The 25563-nt window shown below is 44.4% G+C and overlaps 1 protein-coding gene across 3 annotated transcripts in view; it reads right to left on the bottom strand.

Annotated features, from left to right (window-relative positions):
- The window catches only part of NECTIN3 (nectin cell adhesion molecule 3), a 132085-nt gene extending 108018 nt beyond the window's left edge, over positions 1 to 24067 (bottom strand). Inside the window, exon 1 of one of the 3 annotated variants that reach the window (XM_083173257.1) lies at positions 23505 to 24067. In XM_083173257.1, coding sequence (XP_083029383.1) covers positions 23505 to 23586 — 82 coding nt within the window. In that variant the 5' untranslated portion in view covers positions 23587 to 24067. The remainder of the gene's footprint in view (positions 1 to 23504) is intronic. The other 2 variants (XM_083173258.1, XM_083173256.1) reach the window with 2 other exon arrangements.
- Positions 24068 to 25563: the final 1496 nt, after the last annotated feature.

The following is a 25563-nucleotide window of genomic DNA, read 5'->3' as shown; positions in this document are numbered from 1 at the left end:
GGGTTTCACCAATTTTGATACAACTGGGCAGTGAAAATGAAAAATTACATTTTTTACACAAAAATGCAGTTCTGGCTCAAAATTTTTCATTTTCAGAAGGTATGAAGGAGAAAAAGCACCCCAAAATCTGTGCCCCAATTTCTCCCGAGTATGGCAATGCCTCATATGTGACCAAAAAATACCAGTTGGGTGCATGGCAGGACTCAGAAGGGAAGGAGTGATTTTTGGTGGTGGAATGTTGGTGGGTGCTATGTCGCATTAGCAAGACCCCCAAAGCACCAATACAGTGGAACCCCCCCACAAGTGACCCCATTTTGCAAACTACACCCCTCAGGGAATTCATCTAGGGGTATAGTGTACATTTCAAACCCCCAGGGGTTTCACCAATTTTGATACAACTGGGCAGTGAAAATGAAAAATTACATTTTTTTACACAAAAATGCAGTTCTGGCTCAAAATTTTTCATTTTCAGAAGGTATGAAGGAGAAAAAGCACCCCAAAATCTGTGCCCCAATTTCTCCCGAGTACGGCAATGCCTCACGTGTGACCAAAAAATACCATTTGGGTGCATGGCAGGACTCAGAAGGGAAGGAGTGATTTTTGGATTTTGCAGCTCAGATTCTGGTGGAATTTTGGTGGGTGCTATGTCGCATTAGCAAGACCCCCCAAGCACCAATACAGTGGAACCCCCCCACAAGTGACCCCATTTTGCAAACTACACCCCTCAGGGAATTCATCTAGGGGTATAGTGTACATTTCAAACCCCCAGGGGTTTCACCAATTTTGATACAACTGGGCTGTGCAAATGAAAAATTACATTTTTTACACAAAAATGCAGTTCTGGCTCAAAATTTTTCATTTTCACAAGGAATGAAGGAGACAAAGCACCCCAAAATCTGTGCCCCAATTTCTCCCGAGTACGGCAATGCCTCACATGTGACCAAAAAATACCATTTGGGTGCATGGCAGGACTCAGAAGGGAAGGAGTGATTTTTGGATTTTGCAGCTCAGATTCTGGTGGAATTTTGGTGGGTGCTATGTTGCATTAGCAAGACCCCCCAAGCACCAATACAGTGGAACCCCCCCACAAGTGACCCCATTTTGCAAACTACACCCCTCAGGGAATTCATCTAGGGGTATAGTGTACATTTCAAACCCCCAGGGGTTTCACCAATTTTTATACAAGTGGGCAGTGAAAATGAAAAATTACATTTTTTTACACAAAAATGCAGTTCTGGCTCAAAATTTTTCATTTTCAGAAGGTATGAAGGAGAAAAAGCACCCCAAAATCTGTGCCCCAATTTCTCCCGAGTACGGCAATGCCTCATGTGTGACCAAAAAGTGGCAGGACTCAGAAGGGAAGGAGTGATATTTGGATTTTGCAGCACAAATTCTGGTGGAATGATGGTGGGTGCTATGTCGCATTAGCAAGACCCCCAAAGCACCAATACAGTGGAACCCCCCCACAAGTGACCCCATTTTGCAAACTACACCCCTCAGGGAATTCATCTAGGGGTATAGTGTACATTTCAAACCCCCAGGGGTTTCACCAATTTTTATACAAGTGGGCAGTGAAAATGAAAAATTACATTTTTTTACACAAAAATGCAGTTCTGGCTCAAAATTTTTCATTTTCAGAAGGTATGAAGGAGAAAAAGCACCCCAAAATCTGTGCCCCAATTTCTCCTGAGTACGGCAATGCCTCACATGTGACCAAAAAATACCAGTTGGGTGCATGGCAGGACTCAGAAGGGAAGGAGTGATTTTTGGATTTTGCGGCTCAGATTCTGGTGGAATGAATGGTGGGTGCTATGTGGCATTAGCAAGACCCCCGAAGCACGGTGAAATGATGAACCTAATAATCCATAGATGTGTGGTATAATTTAAAACACTCCTTTATACATAGGCCGGGTTTGTCGGGGCAAGTGTCACACTGGAAAATAGTTTGCTTTCTTATTCCCTTTTTATAGCAAACTTTGCACCTTTTTTGTGTCCTGCCCTTTTTTCCAGTGGAGGGGATTTCATCAGGAAAATGCTGCCCTGGTACAATACGGGGGCCAGTACTAGAAGTACTGGGGCCCTCTGCCTGCTGGTTCCCAAATATTAGGCCCTTTATGACTTCCTCTTGAAAGTGCATAAATGTCCCCCTCTGGCCGGTAGAACGGAATAGCACGTAAGCGTTATACAGTGCCATCTGGATGATATACACGGCCAGCTTCTTGTACCAGATTTTTGTTTTCCGCAGGGCACTGTACGGCTTCAGTACCTGATCTGAAAGATCCACTCCGCCCATGTACCTATTGTAATCCAGGATACAATTAGGTTTTGAGGTGTGGGTACTGGTACCTCGTACAGGGACGGAGGTGGTACTGTCTCCGTGAATTGTTGTCAGTATAAGGACATCCCTCTTGTCCTTATATTTGACCAACAACATATTTTCGGTGCATATTCCCCTGCTTTCACCCCTTCTCATTACTTGGGCAATGTGCGTTTTTGGGAGGCCTCTTTGGTTCTTGCGCACAGTACCGCAAGCTGCTGTACCTCTTGAACCAAGGGCCTTAAACAGGGGGATGCTAGTGTAAAAGTTATCCACATAGAGGTGATAACCTTTATCCAGGAAGGGGTGCACTAAATCCCAGACAATTTTTCCACTAACACCTACGAGGGAGGGGGGGCATTCTGGCGGTTCAATTCTTGAATCCTTCCCTTCATATACCCTAAACCTGTGAGTGTACCCTGAGGTGCTTTCACACAGCTTATACATTTTTATGCCATACCTTGCCCTCTTACTGGGAAGGTACTGGCGGAATTTAACCCTTCCTTTAAAATGTATAAGGGACTCGTCTATGCAAATGAATTTATCTGGGATGTACATGTCTTCAAATTTGGCACTGAAATGATCAATGACCGGCCTGACTTTGAATAGCCGGTCAAAGGTGGGATCATCTCTGGGTGGGCACTGTGCATTATCGTTGTAATGCAAAAATTTAAGGATCGTCTCAAATCGAGCCCGGGGCATGGCCATACGGTAAAATGGGGTGCTGTACAGAACATCTGTACTCCAATATTGCCTAATTTCTGGCTTTTTTACTATGCCCATATGAAACACCAGACCCCAAAACGTCATCATCTCTACTGCATCTACAGGGGTCCACCTAGCAAATGATGATGTGGGGTTTTGAGCAATAAACTGCTGGGCATATAAATTAGTTTGGTCCACCATTAAATTTATAAAATCATCAGAGAAAAATAATTTGAAAAAGTCAATTTCTCTGAGACCTGTGGAATCAAATTGGATTCCTGGCATGGCCAAAAACTCAGGAACCTGGGGCTCAAAATTGTCTGGTGGTGGGGTCCATACGAGATCAATTATTGGGGGGGGGGGGTCTCAGCTGCTCTACGGGGGCGTCTTTGAGGGGGTCCCTCATCACCAGAGGAGGAAGAGGTGCTTAAGACGAATCCTTCAAATTCCCCGCTTGCCTCACTGGCTGTGTCAGAGTCAGAGGCAAGCATGGCATATGCCTCCTCCACTGAATACATTCTTCTGGATGACTGGGATGACATTTGGGATGACATTTGGGATGCCATTTTTATTTTTGTGTTACTGGTAGTGAAATGTTTCAACACGTGTATAGTGTAGGGGGGGGTACAAACTTTATTTCAACACGGGGGGTATGTAGTGTGTAGTGTGTATGTAGTGCAGAAAAAAAAAATACTTTATACAAAAAAAAAAAAAAATTGAAGGGGTTAAAAAAAAAAAAAATTGAAGGGGTTAAAAAAAATAAATTGAAGGGGTTAAAAAAAAAAAAAAAAAGGTCCTGCGCCAAAAATTGAGCACAGATGTTGGTCAGTAACGTCCGTCACTGAACAGCGCTCAAAGGCAACAGGAATTTGATCAAAAAAAAAAAAATAGATCAACCCTGTGCCGAAAAAGCTGATCAGTGATGTACGTCACTTATCAGCGCACAGTGGCCACAGGACACCCACAAAATCACAGTGTGTGTAAAAAGAAAATTAAAAAAAGACCCCACAGCACCCACAAAAAAAAAAAGGTGATCAGTGATGCGACACTGATTACCAGTGAGGGGCAGCAGGTGCACAACCTTTGGTGCAACTGACAGTGCAACTGGCAGCAACTGACAGGTATATATAAAAAAAAAAACCTCTGCACCCCCAAAAAGTTGCTGATCACCTCAGATATAGTGATCAGCACAAAAGGCGGGGGCAGCAGACACAAAATTTAGCACTCTCTATCACTCTCTGTCACTATCTCTCTCTATCTCTCACTATCTATCACTCTATGACACTGCAGCAGCAGCAGTGACAGGTATATATATATATAAAAAAAAACCTGCGCCCCCAAAAAGTTGCTGATCAGTTAATTTATACTGATCAGCACAAAAGGGGGGGCAGCAGTCAGTTATATAAAAAATATATAGCACAATCTGTCACTATCTCTATCTCTCTCTCTCTATCTCTCTCTATATCTATAACTATCACACTGCAGCAGCACAAAATATAGCACTCTCTGTCACTAGGCCTCTCTATCTCTCTCTATCTCTCTCTCTCTCTCTCTATCTCTCTCTATCTCTCTCTATCTCTCTCTCTATCTCTCTCTATCTCTATCTATTACTATATCACACTGCAGCAGCACAAAATATAGCACTCTGACACTATCTCTCTCTATCTCTATCTCTCTATCTCTCTCTATCTAACGCTATTACACTGCAGCAGCACAAGTTCACAGGACGTCACAAGTAACAGGATCCAGGAAGCAACCAGCACACTACAAGCAGGATCCAGGAAGCATCCAGCACACTACAAGCAGTGATCAGGCAAGGTATTTTCAAGGATCAGGTAAGTATTTGGCAAGGTTCAGGTCAGTATACTGCGGCAGCTAGGCACGGTGACCGCACTGCACGCAATTCCAGACCGGAATGGCGTCTGCAGTGCAGTCACCGTTAGTTTAAATCCCCCTCCTTGGCTGTGATTGGTCCGTCGGTCTGACGAACCAATCACGGCCTTTGGGGGCGGGCGGGGTGAGGTGGGGTGACACCAGTGTCACCCTTACACCCCGCGGTGATTGGTGCTGTACTTTACAGCACCAATCACCTCCGATCCCGTGTCACCGGCGAACGTTATTCGCCGGTGACACAGGAAAACGCTGTGAATGGCTGTTCACACTGAACAGCCAATCACAGCGATCGCCGACGGGGGGGCGGCATCGCAGCCCCCCCTGGGCATGCACGGACATGTCTGCTGTCAGGGACAGCAGACATGTTGAAACTGTCACCGCGTCTATAGACGCGGTGACAGTTACAAGCCATGACGTACATTTACGCCATGTGTCGGGAAGTACTTCCCGACCATGACGTAAATGTACGTCAATTGTCGGGAAGGGGTTAAAATATCACCAGTCAGTCTAAGTGGTATATTTGGTAACAGCCAATTCTAATGTGGTTCCATAGTGCGGAGGACAGTCATTATAAATCACTATAATCCCTCGCCATCAGAAACTAATATGGAGCTCTCAGAGGAATAGGAATATATAGCAGCATCATACAAGTGCATGGGTGCATATGTGTGCACTGTGGCATCTGCGGTGGGTATTTTTTTATTAAAAATTTTTTATAAGGCGACACAATGCCATACCTAGAGCATACAATACCGGGTATACACAACTAAGGGCCTTATTCTGGTCGATGCGTAAATTTCCGAATTCTTTCGGATGGCGTTTTTTAGCCGTCTGCGCATGCGTGGGCAACGCTATGCGCATGTGCCAGGCACAGTCTCCGTACTTTTTCTCACTAATACCGTACAGAAATGTGCACTGCATTCACTCTGGAAATATGGGCGTAATATGGGCGTCATTTGGAAGTACACAGGGGCATAGTTTCAAAGTGGGCTAAACTGGGCGTAAACATGGGCGTACACGAGGGAGTGCACTAATTCTGGTAGGCATGAATTCGGACAGAACACCGACTGCAAACGAACCAACAGGCAGGAAATATGCGGTCTTCATAAGCAAGTTTCACTTTGCGGACACCACTCGGTCATGCGCTAGGCATTCGGATCGCCCAATTAGTACGGCCGCACCTGAACCACAGTCAGCTGAACACAATACAATCCACTCCTCTACTCATTACTCATTAATTACACTCTTTTCATTGCTTCCATTGGAACCATTGCAGCCTAAATGGACCATTACTAAACACACACATATATGCTGAAAGCACGGCTGCATTTTTTACACACATTTACACTGCAAGCAATGAACAGAACTTGGTATCACTAATATAAATATACATGTCACTTTTACATTCAGCAATAACAGCACACATTTGGTAACAATGAATGAATAGCACTTCACATGATGCAAGGGTTAATTTAAAGTGGTAGTAATGTGTTGAATGTGTTTAAGTATCTATTAGGATTTAATTGATTCCAATTACAAACAAACAATTTTTAATGAAGTAGCCTAATTGCATAAGTGTGTCATGTGACAGATTTATGAGTTCAGAGAATAGTCGTGAGTTTTGCGTAAATACACCGCATCGGTGCGTACGTGCAGCTTCACGTCCGTTCTGACGCTGTAAGACCGTGCAGAATCTTGGTGTGGCCACCGCACACGCACGGTTTGGATGTTGTCCGTAAACACACCCTCTTCTTAAAGAGCGAGTCCGTCCGTATGCGGAGGACCTGTGGGCGTTTCTTCTTACAATGTCCGCACAGCGTGGCGTGCGGTCCGCTCCGAAAGAATTCGGAAATTTACGCACCAACCAGAATAACCTCCTAAATATTACAGTAACTGAAAAACTAAACACAGCTGAGATGGAGGGAAGAAAAGGAGTTTTCTGCATACTACCAGGGGAGGTCTGTATTTAATATGCTATACCTTATAGAGTATTAGAGATTATTGTTCATTCTAGCTCCCTGCATCATATTTCTGTGGTACCCCTATATACAAATAGTGAGGGAAATGCAAGGTCTTAGGAAGATGCATGTCTGCGACTCGGCTGTTCAAAAACTGCACACTGCATTAACATAAGAATGCAGAAGAGACGGAGACTAAAGACGCGTCTGCATCTATCTCTGAATCTGTGCCATAGTAACATAGAGATCGTAGTCATTTACATTTAAAATAAAATGGGGAATTCAAATTTATTACATAGTTTTAAGAAGTATGTGATATGTTCAGTAGTGCTCATTGCATCTTTAAAAGCCTGTGCAGTTCCTCTTCCCTGCCTGGCTGTCCTGCTCTGCTCTGGTGATTCTATTACAGGTATGGTCTGCATATCAGTCCAGGGAGAGAGCGACACCCAGGGCAGGAAAGAGGAACTGCATGGATTTTTAAAGATGCAGGTTGAATTCCCTTTTCATATTAAATATAACTATGGCACGGATACAGAGATGGATGCAGATGTGTCTGTGTGCAAAGACAATTGGGGCACATATACGGTGCAACTCAGATGCATGCAGATACTTCAGTATGACACACCTCTAAATCAGGCCCTGTGTGTCACAAAAGAGAAGGGCATAAAATCCAAGCGCTCCATTTTTTCTTGGAATTGAAATGGAACGGGTCTCTACCACATTACTAAGTCCTCCATATTGAGTTAATGTTCTACATACAACTTTTGCATCTGTTGAAATTTTAGAACTATTTTGAAAATGTGCAGCCACACGTCAGGTCATGACTTTTAGCAAAATGATAGTTTGTTATTGCTTTGCAAGCGTCCAGACAACATCTAAGAGAGCAACTGTTTCAACACACTTAAAAGATACAATTCCCACAAAAAAAAAAAAAAAACAGGTGTATTGGTTCGTGTTCATACTGGACAATGCATAGTTGGAATTGTATAGTCATTAAAAGCTTACATTATTTTATCTCAGAGGTTAATGTTTAATAATATACATTTGATTAGGATTGATATTATGTACGACAGTACAATAAACAAAATAGCTAAATAGTTAGATTTATTTGGCTTAGGCAATTTTATCTAGGTTTTTATTATATTTACACTAACTGGGCTAACTACCTTTTGCCATCCTCAGCCGCAAAACCAAATACACTGTGGGCAATTCAAAAGAAAAGAAAAGTATGAATAAATAAAATAGTGTTAACAGAAAAAAAAAAAATAATAAATACAGCTTGTGAGAGTTTAGGCTTGTCCGGTCAGACCCAATGTATAGAATTAGTAGTAGCAGAAACTAAGGGAGGAATAAGGCAATACACCACGGACCTTATTCTGGTTCACACGCAGCGATGCATGCGATTTATACGCTGCCCTTCCCTCGTCCAGCCACCAGCGCCCCCTCGCTTGCTGGAGAAGCCATGATCGCTGATTTGTGCTCCTGCATCATCGCTGTCCCGGCTGCCCATAGGCTGGTATTACCAGCTGATGAGCGGTGGGGTGGCGGCTTTCCATAGCATCCTGCTATGGAAAGTCATCTGCCCTGGGGAAAAAAAAAATCGAGTGGAAAAATGCTCGGTGAGTATGCACTGAGTGATTTTCAGCCCAGCGATTTTCCCCATCATCGTTCAGCATACATGCTGGGAAAAATCGCCCATTTTATTGTATGGACCTTTGCTAGAGCTTTCATGAACAACAGAATGTCTGTTCCTAGCCATATCAATAGCAAGCCATGTTACGTCCAACTACTTTGAGAGAGATTATTACAAAACTTGGAGCTAAATTGGTCTTATTTTAGGAATAAGTAATAAATGGGAATTTTACTCAAAAGTGCTAATCAAATCGTGTAGGAGATATTAAACCATATGGTTTAGCTGCATGTAAAAAAAATTATAATCTGGGAGTCTGGTATTGAGATTGGGGAGCGAGGAGACCAAGTTGCAGTTCAGTTGCCAGCACTTCTAAGATGCAACTCACCCCCTTTACAGCTAACTGAACTGACCACTAAGTTTACAGCGCACAGAAGAATTAGCATTACACTCCTGTGCTGTCAGACACAACAAGGATCCCATGTAAGGTGGCCAATCCCGGGATCGGCGGGATTCCGGGATTTGGCCCCAAAATGTCTGGGATTTCAATCCCGGGATTGGAGTATCCAATCCCGGGATTTTGGGATTAGACTGCGCATGCGCAGTCTAATGCCGGGCAGCTTCTGAGCACCCAATCTGAAGCTGCCCGGCTGTTCCCGACCCCGGCGTGCGGCCTGCGCAGCGTGACCTCTGACCGTCACGCTGCGCAGGCCAGCGTCCTGCTACAGAGAACCGCTCCCGGCCGACTCATAGCCTCCCCCTCCTGCTTCTGATGCCGCCGCTACCTGCCCGGACGCAGGCAAGTATCACCACAGCGCCGCTGTCTGCCCCGCTCCCGCCAGCCTGTAAGTAAATCTGCACCCCCGCAGCGCTGCTCTGCCCCGCTCCCTGCTGCCACGCACCTGCCCGCCCATATAGGGGTGGACAGGTTGTGTTTTTCTTTTAGGGATGCCAATCCCGGGATCCCGAGAATCCCGGGATTGAGCATTTTTCAATCCCGGAATTGAAAAAAATGCCCCGGGATTGGCATCCCTAATCCCATGTGACAAATTCAGCTCCAGTAACTATATTCTCTCTCAACTTATTGCCCATAAAACTAAATTTTTACCTGTATGTCTTTCCCCTGAGAACACAGGCGTGGCAATGTCTGCTTGGGGAGGGCGGCGATCAACGCCCAGAATAAAAGTTAGTCTAGACTGACTTTTATTACCGAAGGGGAAAAAAATAATTCAATGGTCAGCGATTCCTCTCCTGTCCGGCTGCATGTGAGGGGATGTGTTTGCTACAGGGCTGCCAGGAGTGGCGTGTGGAGTTTACCTGTGCGCTCAGTTGCAATTACACACAGCCTAGTGAAGAGGTCTGAAACAGGCCCAATGTCAGGCCAGGAATTACCAAACTTCCGCACAGCTGCTGTTAAACTATACATTTCAGAATGTTCTTCCAACATTGCTAAATACGTCTATAACAGGCTTAGGGTGGGATGTATTAATATATATTGCCGTCCTGCTGCCACGATGCCAGAGCATATGTACTAACCTCCCAGCTGCCTACTGCTCCTGTGCAGCCGAGACAGCTCAGCGCGTTGGTCCCCGGCGTCTCCTCCTCACTCCTGCAGCCGGATGCCATGCTAGGGGGGAGGAGGGGACGACCTGATGGGTAAGCCAGGGGGAGGGAAGGGGGGTTTGCGGCAGAGGCGGCAAAAAGAAGCCCATCGGCTTCTATAGGGCATCGCCGCCCAAAGGTGGTGATACCCTGCCCGGTGGCATCGGTGCGGCCAGAGTTTTAGTACATAGGAAAATGTGGTAAAACGGGGGTTTTACTGCATTTTCAGCTTAATACATCCCACCCTTATACTGTTATACTCAGTAACCATGCCCTTGGACACCAAGTATAGCCAACCCTGGAATTACAGACGGGAAATACTGAAAAAGCATTTCATATAGAAAGGTCATTTATGGAAAAAGTTTAAATTTCAAATGACTGTACAATAGTAGCTGTGGTTTAGTTTCCACGGTGCCTACATGTTGAATTTCACATCCATCTGAGCGTGTCACAAATGCCTGCAAGTATGCCCAGTATAAGGTGAAATACTAGCTTTAACATTGCAACATCTTCAAAAAACAAAAGAAGCCTGCATCACATTATATAATTTAGTACACACACACACACACACACACACACACACACACACACACGTATATACTTATATAGAGAGATGCTGCTTCAAAAGGACTCCAGAAACTTCTGGTAATTATCAAGCACCATATGAGGATACAAGGGATGCATTCATACATCCAACAATTTCACATCTCCTCTACTAAATCATCTTTCCACCAAATATTGAATAACTCCAGTGACACACATCTAATCAGTGGAGTGGTAATATTTATATTATTCATCCAGTTGGAATATTGTGACTTATCATATATTAACAGCAATTCTACCTCAGTTGATGTTATATATGCTGTGGGATCTATGAATGCACATTGAGGCATTTTTTATTTAGCACATATGTACAATGTATTTTATGCTTTGTGAGTGTACGCAGCCTAGCGAACAGGCCTGAATCAGGCCCATAGTGCAGAGTTGATGGCTGCCTATATTCAATAGAACAGTTTGGTTACTAAGCAGCAGCATGCATAGTGCATTTGTCAGAATACTAGCACGGTAACCAAGCGCACTACAAGAAAATTATATGAAATAGCAAAAGTTTGCAATCAAAGCTCCTGAATAATAACTAAACACTAGTCAATTTTGAGATGAAAGCAGCACACATTTTGCAGTTTGAGCTGCTTTCAGCACAAAACCTGCCTAACATGTATGGCCGGGCGCTGATGCGTGCTCCCGCACCATCACCAGCCGGCGGTGGCCGTCATCCTGATTGACAGGACAAGTGAATAGCTTTCCATAGTCTCCTATTATGGAAAGTTACTCACCCCCATGAAAATGGCATTGTATGCACTAATTCACCGGTCAGCGATGTGCACTTTATCACTGCCCATACATGGGCAAAAGCGCCCAATGTGTATGGATCTTAACTTGCTTTACAGAATAATAGCTGGGGCTAACACCGAATCTGTATTATAAAAGACACATTCATTTTATAAATGTGTTCAGCAATATAGATGCTATAATTCAGTCCAAACATTATTAAATGTTTTCAAACAGTGCATATGTGGAACTACACAATACTGGGGCCAACCCAATTGTTTTATATGCTGCACTTATTTAGGAGCACCTGACTGAGTAGTTTAATTGTTGCTCCGATTGGCATGAGTGCTGTAGATGCCCACATTGCTGCTTACAGCATCCTGAAGTGGCGACCATAAATGTACGAAAAGTCAGTGTTTTGGGTGCCCAGGTCAATACTAAGAACAATAATGAGTGGACACAAAGCAATTTAATTTCTCTGTTGGAAGTGCTTTTTCGCCACCCCAAAAACAATCCATACACATGCATAGTCATTAGATAATTAAAAGGAATGTGAATTTGCACATCAGCGATCAACTCTGAATTGGGCCCAATAATCGTAACATCTGCATAGTTTTATCCTTTATTTCTCTAGTGGAGTTTTATAGTGTGTACACACGGTAAGATTTGGCTTCCGCTGTACCAGATAGGGAAGCCAAATCGCATGCTTTTTTAGGGCTTGCGAGCCAGATGCGCTGCTGATACGCGCTCCCGTGTGAGCGCAAATCGGCAACCAGATAGAGAGGGCAAGCAACACTATATAGTGCAGATCTGCACTATATAGTGTAAATTGTGCCCCTCTAGCATGCCGTGAGATGTGAGTCCCGATGCGATCTGATCGCATCGGGACTCGCATCTCACAGCATATCCTGCCGTGTGTACACACCTTTACTTATGCATTTATTTATGGTAAACACTAGTGTTCATCCTAGCACCTTACACCACACACAGTTCATCTTTCCTGTCTAGGGTGCCGATCTCAGCTCTGGTGCTTTTACCACACTTTGGTCTGTGTGTGGAGATACAGGCCAGAGCCTGCTACAAGCACCAGAGCTGAGAATGACATTCCCACAATTGAAGAGGAACTGCTAAACACAAAACAATAGAATTAGTAGCATGCTGGCAAAGCTAAATGGGTATATGTTAAATCCATTTGCATGAATTGCACACCTGTTTGAAAACTCTGGTGGGTAGGAATACAGATGTGTCCACATATATGTTTATCCTCATTGCGATACAAGTTGCATTATACATAACATGTGAGCTCCGTGTGACTATTGTGCTGGGAATCTTTTTTGCAACTTTTTCTGTTAATAGAGTCGAAGAGAATATGACGCACAATCAGCTTCCACTGATTAAAATCATATGCAGCATGTCAGTGCAGCATACAGTGTGTGACTGCTACTGTATCTGCATAGGAAGTGGAACATTACAGTGTTTTTCTGGAAAACATTCTAATGTAGCATTTCATAAGCAAGTAGAGCTGCAGGCGCTATTTAATGGAAAAAGTCACAAATAAAGACACCCGGCACTACAGACTCGTGCCATGGTGTGAGTTTAACATGAAAGGCAGGCTAGATGTACGTGGACACATCTTTATTTAAAATTATGAGATGCTTAGCAGTAATGCTGGGTACACACCAAAACGATTTTGGCACAATCCCATCAATCTGGATCCAATTCAGACTGATTGGATGCAGATTGGATGCAGATTTGGTCAAAATCGTTTGGTTGGATCTGAATTGGATCCTAATCCGATCCTACCTGCTGCCGGTAGGATCTGTAAAGGATCCATTCATCTGAATACAGAGGGGATCGGATCGTATGCAAATTGTATGCAAATCGTACGATCCTATTTGCATCCAATCCAAATCGTTTTGGTGTGTACCCAGCATAAGATACCTACAAAAAGCATTTTTTTAAGCTCAGTACATATTGTTTTACTTGAGACACAGAGAAAACAGGTGTTTTTAAATAAGAAAACAGAAAAAAATAGCTTTCAAATAAGAAAACAGCTAACATGGAAATTATAACTGCAGCTGGTACTGTTAAGAACTAGAATGAGTGACAACGCCTCCGCACCCTCTGTAAATCAATACATGGCTCCACATAACCCCCAGAATCCAATTCAAGCTACTCAGCCTCACCAAAACCACCTATATTAGACCTCTGACCCCATCACATGATACTTCCCCTCCTCTCGGATATCCATGTCACTCCTGTGTAGGAGACTTCTCTTAACGTGTTTCCAATTTATGGAACATGATAAACACCTGACAGGACTCTCCCCAGCCTTCCATCTGTCAACCTAATAATCCCTCTGGGCACAGCCAGGGGCCCTCACACTCTACACTCCAAGTCACACTATCTCCTATTGGGGGTTATTCAAGAAGCAACATCTTTCTCTAATGGGCAAAACCATGTGCACTGCAGGTGGGGCAAATGTAACAGAAAGTAAAATTTGGGTCAGAAGCAGGCAATTGCTGTTACACACTACACGATATACACAAAATCTCAGTAAGACCCACCGGATTGGATGACATGTTGCCTTGTGTGTGCCCAGCAAAGAAAAGAAAGAGATAAAATACCAGCCAACTACCATGTTATAGACTGTGCCTTGAAAAGGAGTGGGTAGCGGATTAGTTGGTGTATTACTTTGTATTTTAGTTTTTTCGTGGGGGGGGGGGGGGGGGGAGTTTGCTACTGTAATACCCCTTTTACACCAAAAATCCATCCGGTCCATTCACCTACTCCACTGCCACCGCTTCTGTCTGCAGAGTATAGAGGACAGCAGTGCAGGCTGTCTGTGCACCCCTGTCCAACCACGTCCCCCCCATTGATGTAAATGGGAGCCGGGTTGGATGTCCCGGCGTACCCATTTACGCTGCCCTCTACTGTGTTCTACCCAGGTCAGGACCTGGGTAGAAGTCCCATGTAAAGTGACACGGCGTGTCCCATTTACACTGCCGCTGACCCGGGTCTGACCCGCCGAAGACCTGGGGTTTTGCGGTGGTATAAAAGGGTTATAATACAGAGAAACTACAGAGCTGAAGCGGATAAGCTAGCATGCAAGATATATAGCCTTCAGTCAGTGATGCTTTCATTTGATTAGTGTAGTGGAATTACACAGCACTTTGTGCACACTGGTTAAAAACCTGCCCCTATGATACAATTCTTTTCTACCATATGGCAGTAAAACCACCTTATGAAATGGGCCACTGCAGCATGCTTGCCCCCGCTGATTAAAATTTGACAGCCTGTCACTGATGCATAATCTTAAGGCCCCAATACTCTATGCCATTCTGGCAGATCAGGCTGAGAAATCGGGTGAAATAGAGTGCAGAACAGAAGATAAAGTGGAATCAGACCCATCAGTCGCACATCGTGGGTACTTGTTAGCATCCGCAATGTACGGATCCATCAGTAGGTGTGTGTGCCAGCGGACTATCAATTTTTTCCCCCAAAAGAATGGGCAGCGGCCACCCATTCATTTAGGGGTTTTTGAATTCTCCTGCCCCCCGTCGCTGCTGCAGATCCCTGGGAGCCTTTACATGCGATAAATCGCACGCAGTTCACCAATGATCCTCCAGTACAAAAATGTGTCCTGGTTAGGAGGTGGTGAAATGAAATCCACACACAAGCTAAAATATACTCTCTGCTATCTCTGTTCAGAGGTGGGATGCTTCATTTTTATTGCGATGCATCCAGCCACCGATTGCAAGCATAGAGCAGTTTAGAAACACTGCTTTCGTAATTGCGGCAAAAATAAGAGATGTTTGCTATACAAACATTTCCAGATTCATGACCCAGGACTCCTGCGCTTGTGTGGCCAATGGCCATACATGCAGTAGCCATTGGAGATATAGGGAGAAAATCTCATTGCGAAGAGGAGCCCATAGGCTTCTATTAGGTCCCAACAATTGGGGCTTTGTAGTTTGAAGTATATGGAAAATGCAGTGAAATTCTGAATACTTTTAGAGGTTTGATCCCATTTTATATTTGGTGCATCTTGTTGGGAAATTTACTAAAAAGTTAGCGAAAACTAAATTATTAGCATACAAATGTCAATTATAAAGCATGAAACCAAATTAGGCAAGGAAAGTGTTTGGTACATCCGCGTTTAGAATAATATATAGTAAAAGGAGTAATTAACTTAATAATTCGGTCCCAGATTCCAGTGCGTAAATTGAAGGCACAACATTGCTGGATTTATTGATAGTGAAAAAATGTTAATATTAAAATTATTTATCAATGTTAAGTGTCTTTGTTGTTATGGAAGAGGAGGACGAGATCAGGAGATGGGGTGAGATGTGAAGGAGGTGTCCGTGCAGTAGAGGAGGATAATGTGTATGTGGATGTGGTGAAGTCAAAGAGTAAAGGAGAGGGGGGGCACCATTTGGAAGGACCACACTTCAATGTCGACAGCCAGTTGTCGAGTCTAGTTACTTTGTAGTCACTCTCTTCTCACTATAATCCTGATAAATGTCGGCGAAGTGAATGTGGGCACTACTGTACTGTATTTCGGACATCTAGCATGCGGAGGGTCCACACTCTCATCTACAATCTGTGTTTGGCTCCCACCCTGTCTATGTATTGGCAGGTCCCAGGCAGATACTTGCAGTAGCAGCAGCTCTCTCTTTCTTCTACACGCAATTCCCCAACCTTATTCTACCGGCAATAGCGACGCGAGTGGCCGTGCGCTGCTATCACTATGGCCCCTACACACGGTAATACAGGGTCACTTTCTAAGCAATCTAGTTAGATCACTTAGAAAGTGCTGAAAAAAAATAAAAATCGCTATGTGTGCAGGCCCCATGAGTGTAAAAAGAATACATGCACTTTCTAGATAGGAAGTAGCGGCTATTCCCAAAAGACAAAATCGGTGTCACTATTACGGACTGAAGAAAAACTTAAGAGTATGAAGGAATGTAAAAGTTCATAAAATTCATATTCCAGGTATACGGCTGTGTATTGGGAGCTGTGACCAAACTAAGCTGTTATACTTGAGTATGTGATGTGTGTAGGAGTATTTACTACTATAATTACGGAATTATTTATTTACTAGCCATACAAGTAAAGAAGATAGTTATATAAAATACTGTGAATGGATGTGTATCATACACATCCATTCACAGCCTTGGGTGTGCGGGCCAAATCTGAAGGTGCGTGCAAATCTAAGACACTCTCTGGTGTCTTAGATATGCTTGTTGCCTGTATGGGAAGAGGGCAGCTGCCCGCCCCCCGGATCCACGTCACTGCCGAATATCCATGGGAATGCACAGCATTTTCATGGGAACACCCACGAAGCACTTGCCGCCCCACGCCTCCCGCCCGTACTGCTAGGTACAAACAGGGCGGCAAACTAGCACCCTGCATCTGCACATACGCACAAATGCATCTCTCCTCCATGCGATCGCGTGGGGAAGCAATCGAATCAGAATAAGATACTATGTCTGTTGATACATGTACCCTCCTTATGTTACTGCAAGAAGTATGGCGACAATGCAGTTAATAGATTATAAAAATTTCGGTACTTCTGTATTTTCACGGTGCCAGCATGGCACCGTGCGTCTGAGTCCCCTTGCGGGGCTCGCTTCTTTCACCCACGCTGCAGGCTTGGTGGCTCGCTATGCTCGCCACGCTATCAAAAATCAACTCCATGCCAACATGGATAGTGGAGGTATGAACTATCCATGTTGGCATGGAGTGAAGTTACTTTATTTTACATAGTTTGTGGCGAGCGTACAACCCTGAAGTAGCACGGCGCCATGAAACTACACAAGTACCAAAATTTCTTTATATGGCGGAAACATACACACACAGACAGAGAATAATCATTTAAAACCATTCCTTCCCCAGTGGAAGTTACAGTCAAATTGTCTATCTTTTAAACATGCAAACTATCATTGGTACTTGTGTATTTTGGCGGCGCCCCCGATGTCCGTCGTACGACGAACAGATCGCATCGCATGCCATGCACCCGATGGCATACGATGCGACGCGATTTTGAGCCCCTATACGACCAAAAATCGTATAAGCACCCTAAAGGATGCTTTTGAGCACCCAAATGGGTGCTTACAATGTTAAATGCACCCCCCCACTATAAACGTGAACCCGAAGCGTGGCGAGCGCAGCGAGCCCGTGAGGGGCGGCGGTACGCGTCCTACGACCTTTTCATACCCCCACTATCCACGTCGGCGTGGAGTTGAGAATAGAATAGTGTGGCGAGCGCAGCAAGCCACCGAGCCCGAAGCGTGGCGAGCGCAGCGAGCCCCACGAGGGGACGCAGATACCTTCACAGGTAAACGCGTCCCTTCGCGGGCTTCACAGGTGTCCGCTGCGCTCGCCACACTTCGGGCTCGGTGGCTCGGTGGCTCGCTGCGCTCGCCACACTATTCTATTCTCAACTCCACGCCGACGTGGATAGTGGGGGTATGAAAAGGTCGTAGGACGCGTACCGCCGCCGCTCGCCACGCTTCGGGTTCATGTTTATAGTGGGGGGGTGGCGTGGGGGTGCATTTAACATTGTAAGCACCCATTTGGGTGCTTAACATTGTATAAGCACCCATTAGGGTGCTTATACAATGTTTAATCGCATCGCATCGTATGGCATTGTATGCCATGTACAATGGCATACAATTTCAAAATTGTATGCCATCGTGCACTATCGTACGATATCGCGTCGCATCGTATGCGTTATGGTATGCGATGCGATGGGCGCCGCCAAAATACACAAGTACCCTATTATTAACCGACTAATATGCCTTAGGAGGAAATCCAATCCTATTGGAGGAGAACAAACACCACACACATCATACAAATTTCCGAATAGAACCCATCAACCCAGTGAAGCATCATTGCTAAACAGTGTGAGTGCTGACTTTGGTGTATATATACGGTCTCAATACTTACTTGAGTAATATTAGGTTTGTGAGACACAGTTATGGGAGTCTGATAAGCGATATCCAAGTGTTCAATAATGGGCACAAGTGCTGCGGGTGTCTATCATGTCTGCTTGCACTATACTCAGGTGGCAAGCAGATATCATGCCAAAATCAACCTTTTGGGTGCCCAAACTCAGCGCACTGAGTATTTTACACAAGATCAGCTGCTTTATGCATATAAATGTGGTGCCCTTGTATGCAACATGCATGTTAAGTAATAGCCTCCTTCTGCACTTACTCATTCGGCACTCATCCATCGGCTGAACAACTCAATATTGCCCATCATATACCCATTACTTACAGGTCCCATAAACAATTAAATTCCCCCCTAGAAATTTGGTTCTAGGAATCCTGGATATAAAAAATTCTAGTTTCACCATGACTGGTTTGTAAATGACTTCCAATCGAGAACACAGATTTTCTTCAATGGTTAATCACAGTTCAAACACACTGATGTTTATGATTAACCAAGCTAACAGCACTGCAAACTGTCTGTCAACCAGGCACAACAACGGCTAAAGGATAATATTACTGTATTTTAATAAGAAGTAGCATGTAAAAATGTTAATGTAAAAATATCTTATCCAACCAGCTCAACGTAACATTCCTGGATATATGCATCTGATTCTCCCCTTACCTTAACTAATTGCAAGGTCAGTCAGAAATTTGGAACAGAATGATTTTCTGAACAGGAAATTGTAACATTCTAAAGTGAATATGCAATCAGAATATCTCAAAAGTTAATAAGGCATGATGTGACACCACATCAATTGCACTGTCAAAATGCTGCACGTAGCTCTTGTGATATTGGGGAGAAGAACATTATGGGCCTAATTCAGATTTGATCGCAGGGCAAATTTGTTCTCAAAATGGGCAAAACCATGTGTGCTGCAGGTGAGGCAAATGTAACATGTGCAGATAGAGTTAAGGTCCATACACACTTGGCATTTTTGCACAGTGTGTATGCACAGGATGATGGGAAAAATTGCTGTGCTGAAAATTGCTCAGTGCATACACACTGAGCGATTTTCACACGGCAAAGATTTTTTCCCCAGGGTGGATGGCTTTCCATAGCAGGACGCTATGGAAAGCCGTCCACCCTGCCACTCATCTGCTGGTAGTACCAGCAGATGAGCTGCAGTCGGCGACGAAGCAGGAGTGCGCATCAGCACTCACTGCCAGGCCAAACACAATGGGTGGCTTTGAACTGAAGCAGCGCAAACGATTAAAGTGAGCATGGGCCTGAAATCTAAATTGCAGTGATAAAATAAAGCAGCCAGTCTTTACCCTGCACAGTAATAAAATAACTCTCCCAAATCTAACCATCCCTGCACATGATTTTGCCCATTTTGAGTACAAATTTGTCAGGTCTGAATTAGGCTCTTTATTCAGCTAAAGATGTTGATATTTACTTACTACTAGTGTAGCCAGCTTTAAACATGTAAAAAAAAAAAAAAAAACACACCTCTTCACTAAAAGGCCACCAACCCTCCTCTTAGCACTTCAGATATTCTTTTTTTCTGAAGTTACTCTCCAAATGATTCCAACAATGTAAGCAGGGCATCCTTCCCTCTCGTTTATTGCCTTGCATTAGCCTCACCATCATTGCTTATTGTCTCTTGTCTCCTCGCACCTTCAACAATTTGAATACTGCTCATGCAAGTGAGGTGTACAGGAACATTGAGCTGTTGTACCATCCCATGTGACCCACCACTGCCAGCTCCTACCAACTATAGGAGGATGCCCTATATTCCACCCTGTATATAACACTTCCTGACCATGGCTTTACATTATGGTTTTTTATTCATGCTATGTTGTTACAGGCAAGTCCTCATACACTGTGGCTCAAATAAGTGATGGTGCAATGTTGTTTATACTGTGTTTTTTTGGTATTTTGTTCTCAGCTCTACCCCATGTATAGCACTGCGTACACTATCTGGTGCATAATACTGTACATAAGCCATGAAAACAATAATAAAACATAATAATGATAGATACCTACTTATTTAAATTAAAACTACTTAAACAAAATTACTCCAATTGGGGTGAAAATACTTATTGTTCTGAAATGTCAGAATATTGTAAATTTGTCAAAGGTTACTTCATAAGATCGCACCTACTTTAGTGCCAGTCCCGCAAGATTTTATATTAGCACAGTAGACATTCACATCAATAATGACCTATTTGTGAAAGGCAATTTACACATTTATTAGTTGTACAGACCATTTTTATTTCTCCTACTACACCAAACAATGTGGCTGCCCACTCACCCATAAAGTGGCTAACTGAATCCCTGAGCTGACAGGTTGGCAGACCTGTATGTCTGAACAGTACCTCAATTTAAAGTGCCTCAGTCATATCATTAGCAAGTACGGCAATTTGGTTATTCTGAAATACAAGAAGATTGGGGAATATAGGGGTACTCACAGGTAAACTTTTGTTGAATCCTTGATAATCCAAAAACAAGATTTTGTTATTAAGGGAAGGGCGGGATGTACTAAACAAAAAAATGCGGTAAAACCCCCATTTTTGTTTTATTTTTTACAGCATTTTTAAATGCACCAAAGCCCCTCCTTGCGGGGCTCCACTGCGGTGGTGACAACAGCTGGCATAACCCTATAGAAGCCTATGGGCTTCTCTTCACAGCACTGCTGTGTGAGGGATCTGACACAGAACCCTCCCAGCATGCCCCGCGGCCGCCAGCTATTTCTAACAAGGAAGTCCAGGAAGCCACAGGGATCAAAAAGGGCAGCTTTTATCGGAGAGCTGCCCTTTGCGTTGCTCACTGCATATGTTAGTACATATGCGGTGTCGGTGAGCATCGGTGCGATGGTCAGCCGGATTTACCGCTGCTCCTAAATCCTGATATATATGGGAGTATTAAACAAAGCTCAGAAAGATACGATTGTGAGGGATAAAGTTCTAAACAATCAACTTTAGATTACATTTTGCAGTCTCTGGTGGAGGTATTCAATTATTTCCAGAGTTTTCTACAGTCAGAAAATCACTTTTGTCCGTTTTTTTAGGCCAAATTAGATTCACCCTGCTCAACGCCTGTGCCAATTTTTCGGCTGGTTTAAAAAATCCGGCATGAACAAAAACCACGTGGATCGGCGCATTCTATGCGGATCCATGTGTTTTCACTTTTGGTAAAATTTTACGGATGTTTTCGACCAGTTTTGGGTCAGTTTTAACCCATGCTGATTCGCTCAGTAAATATATAAAAAAAGTGAAAAGGCATGGGCAAAAAAAGTACTCAAAACGGTCAATAATAAATATGATTACTATCGGACGAATTTGTGACTTTTTTCGGGTAGTTACCTGCCCGGGTACAGCAAAAATAAAGCACTGCACATTATACAGTACATATATGTATGGTATGACCTGTTTACTGATATTTCCTTAAAATGTACAAAACATTACTAGTAACACTTGGCATGGCATGTTTTACATGTTATTGAGAGTCAAAGACACAGTACACCTCACCAAAGTTTCAATACAAAGGATGAGAAAGATTGGGAAATATGACAGAGCTGAACGCATCCCTCCACATAGTACAAATAACTGTATCTGCTCCTTAGTTTCCTATTGCAGATACTTAGGTTGAATGTCAGTTCAGTAGAGATTATTGCTCTTTGTACAGAAAGGTGCTGCTCGGAAGCATAATAAAACACCTGATTATTGCATAAGAACTAGTAGTTTGTACTCTGGACATGGCACAAAGATATCAATTTCTCAGCGGTGCTTTATTACAAATATATGTAAAGTTTGAAATTCTGATAGAATTATCGTTACCTGCATTTAGCTATATTTAAAATGAAAGAATTTGTGTATGTACACGAGTACACATATAGCACAAGGCATCACACTAATAAAATACACACACTTTTATTTTGGCTGCTTTTATAAATGTAGGCTACAAACAGTTACTTTTCAGGGTCAAATGAGTTTAATTAATGCAGAGGGGTGAGCAGAATTTTGGTCCAATAAAGCATAGCTGAGTAGTAGGACTATATACACACACACACTATATAATAAATACTGTAAGCCTGATTGTGCACATTGCTTTCCTACCACATACTGAAAGGAAATACCAGCCCAGCTGGGTATTCTACCAAGTACTAACAATATCAAATATTTATTTCGAAACACTTTAGTAGGTATAGATTACAGGCTTTGTATCCTGGCCATACATCTAGTCCCGTAGTGACCAAAATAAAGTGGAAATCCTTGACAATACTCCTGCACACACAGGTGGTAACCAAAGCGAAGGTTAATCTCTATTGTCACACAACATGACACTCCACTGTGACTCCACACAAGTGAGACGCCTCCTCCAGCTACCAGTGACATCAGTACAAGGTAAGCTGTGGTCTCCCAAGTCACACACACAGTGAGTGGCCAGTCCCCATTACACACAATAGTCCTAGGCAATAAGGACTGTAGAGGAGACCCCGAGCCCACGTAGCATGGCTTGTGAAAGGAGGTTCAGCCCATACCCAACTCAGACAATTGACTGCAAAGGGGGAGGGGTAGAAGAAGGGGGCTTCTGCACAGGGACCCGGTTACACTTCAAAGTTTAAAAGACAGAAATCACAGAATATTAAATGAAACATGCAGAGAAAGAGGCTGGACAGGGGGACACTAGATGTTAAGGGGCTCTCTCCCTCCACACACACATACTACCAGCTTGTAGCCGGGAGTAGCAGCAGTGACTGTTTGCAAAGGAATGTTACAGTGGGCTATGCACTGAGGACATGTACTTCCTGCACACAGGAGGGTCTCACATACATATACATGTACATTGTACACACACACAACACATCTCTAGGCAGCACCAGACTGCGAGTAACCAGCAAGTAACGGTTTTCACCCAGCGACAAGTGGCAGTCAGAGCAGCACCACCTCCTGCTACCCCTGCCTGGGGAGATGGCACAGGGTGGGGTACATACTGTGGGGAACATGACTGTGCAATAAAAAAAGTTGTGGACAATAAGTGGCAGCAGAAGCCAGCAGTGACTACACAGATCAGAGATCGCCCTCCGCACACACAGCAACAGCAACCCCGCCCCCTCCCCGACACTCACCGCACACCCTGCACAGCAGCAGCAGCAGCACGGCGAGGGCACCGGGGGACCGCACGACCGGATCCTCTCTCCTCCACGCCATGGCTGTGTGTGCGGGGACCGCTGCTGCTGCTGCCTCCTCTCCCCGGATCGCCAGGAGCAGCTGCTGTAATGTAACACAAGGCGGCTCACACTGCTCGGAGGGAGCATGGAAGGGGGTGGTGGCTGGGATGCGCCGCAGCAGAACCCGAGCCGACTGGGAGGGGCTAGGCCAGACAGATCTACTCAGAGGTCACCGGAGAGCTGCTGCTGGCGGGTCCCCGCTCCAGGACACAGCGAGGGAGGACCATGTGTCAGCCCCTGCCCTGCCGGTACCGCTGGCTCCTGCCAGCAGCTGTGCAAGGACGCTCTGGATCCACGGCAGAGCCTTCTGTGCCGCAGCCAGCCAGGAGGCGGCGTGTAGTGACTGCGATGAGAGCCCAGAGTAGTGAGAGGAGAGCGGTGTCCTCCAGCACAGACAGCGCCGGTTACGTATTCCCCACACGTCCCTGTGCCAGCAGGAACTTCCCCAGCACTGTCCCCTAAGAAGGGACATATTTGTGGCTGTGTGACTATGGAGTGACCCCCTCCCTCCTCCTCCCCCGGTCACCGCTGCTGCCCAGAATAGGCGCAGTTGTCTGGGTTTCAGTTTCTCGCAGCGTTCTGTAGATTCGAGATGGCTCCTAATTTTTTGGCCACACAAGTTATTATATTCCTATCATTCCTTATTATGTAACCAAAGCTGATTGTTCATAGGGTGTCCTGTATGGAGAAGTCCATCTCCCCACATGCTTATAACCCCTTCTTCTCATCCAAACTTTTCCCATACTTTTGTATCAGCACACTATTGAATTACAACTCATAATCGAGACACTCCATAGCAATGCTTGCTGACCACAAATGAGGTTATATTGGCATTAATGAAACAAAGTGTTAAAAATGCCTTTTGAATTTTTAACTACCTAGCAGTTTTCCAGAAGTCCTGTGAAAATCACAAGAAAGTTACAGTAAAGCTGGGTACACACTGGACGATATATTGTTAACGATATGGTCGATAGCAATATTGTTAATGATATGGTATGCATATCAGCCAGTATGTATGGTCAATGGGGGGGGGGGGGGGGGTATTCAATCCGGAATTCATTGTACCGAATGTTGGAAACTGCTGTGGATTGTCGGAAAACGGACGTGAATTTGACAGTCCGTAGCCGTTTCTGACAAAACAGACCCAACTTTTAAAAAAGTCAACACCCTGCAATGCTGTCATTAACGGCAGCATTGGATAGGTGAGTGCTTTATTTTTAGCCTGTCGGGTACTATTGGCATGGATTGAATACCTCCAATGTCGTTATCACTGCATGCAGTCATGGGCAGGGCCAGCAACAGAAATCTTGGGGCCCTGTGCGCTGATAATTCTGGGGTCCCCCCACCCCAATCCATTGCCATCTGCTGGATTTCTACTGAAATAATTGTATTCCTCGTGAGAAACACTTAATTTTAATAGTTGAGACTACCCCACCACTTGCTTGACAATGCTGCCTGTGCCACCTCCAGTCCTGCTGTATAGAATCCACATTTGCTGCTCCTCTGGGTGGGACTGAACCGCCTCCAAAGCAGCCAGCTCTGCAGAGATGGTGCAGCTTCACAACAACCATGAGGTCATTTGTATCCCAGCAGTGCTGGTGCCCAGTGGGGGTCTTTTAACGGCGGCACACAGGGAAACACACAGGCATCTGGGACTTTTTACTGATTGCCGGGGAGCCAAGCGGCAGGGGTGCTCAGTAGATTGCCGAGCAGTTGGGTGCTTAATAGAGGGCTGCAAACGACCATCGATTGTAGCATGCTATGTAATGTATGACCATGTTTTACCTATCAATGGCCATCATTTTTATATATTTTATTTACATTTTTTTTTTTTATAATTTTTTTTTACAATCCCTTTTATTTGACTGACTGGCCCGTGGGCCAATCAGAATCTTGGGGCCGGGCTTTATTGGACATACCCTTTTGGCTAAAAAAAAACCAACTATTCGGTTATGGT

This window comes from Crinia signifera, chromosome 2 (genome assembly GCF_055691185.1).
Source record: "Crinia signifera chromosome 2, ASM5569118v1, whole genome shotgun sequence".
NCBI classification, from domain to species: Eukaryota; Metazoa; Chordata; class Amphibia; order Anura; family Myobatrachidae; genus Crinia; species Crinia signifera.
Note: the sequence above shows the minus strand (reverse complement) of the source record. Positions and strands in the feature narration are given on the sequence as shown.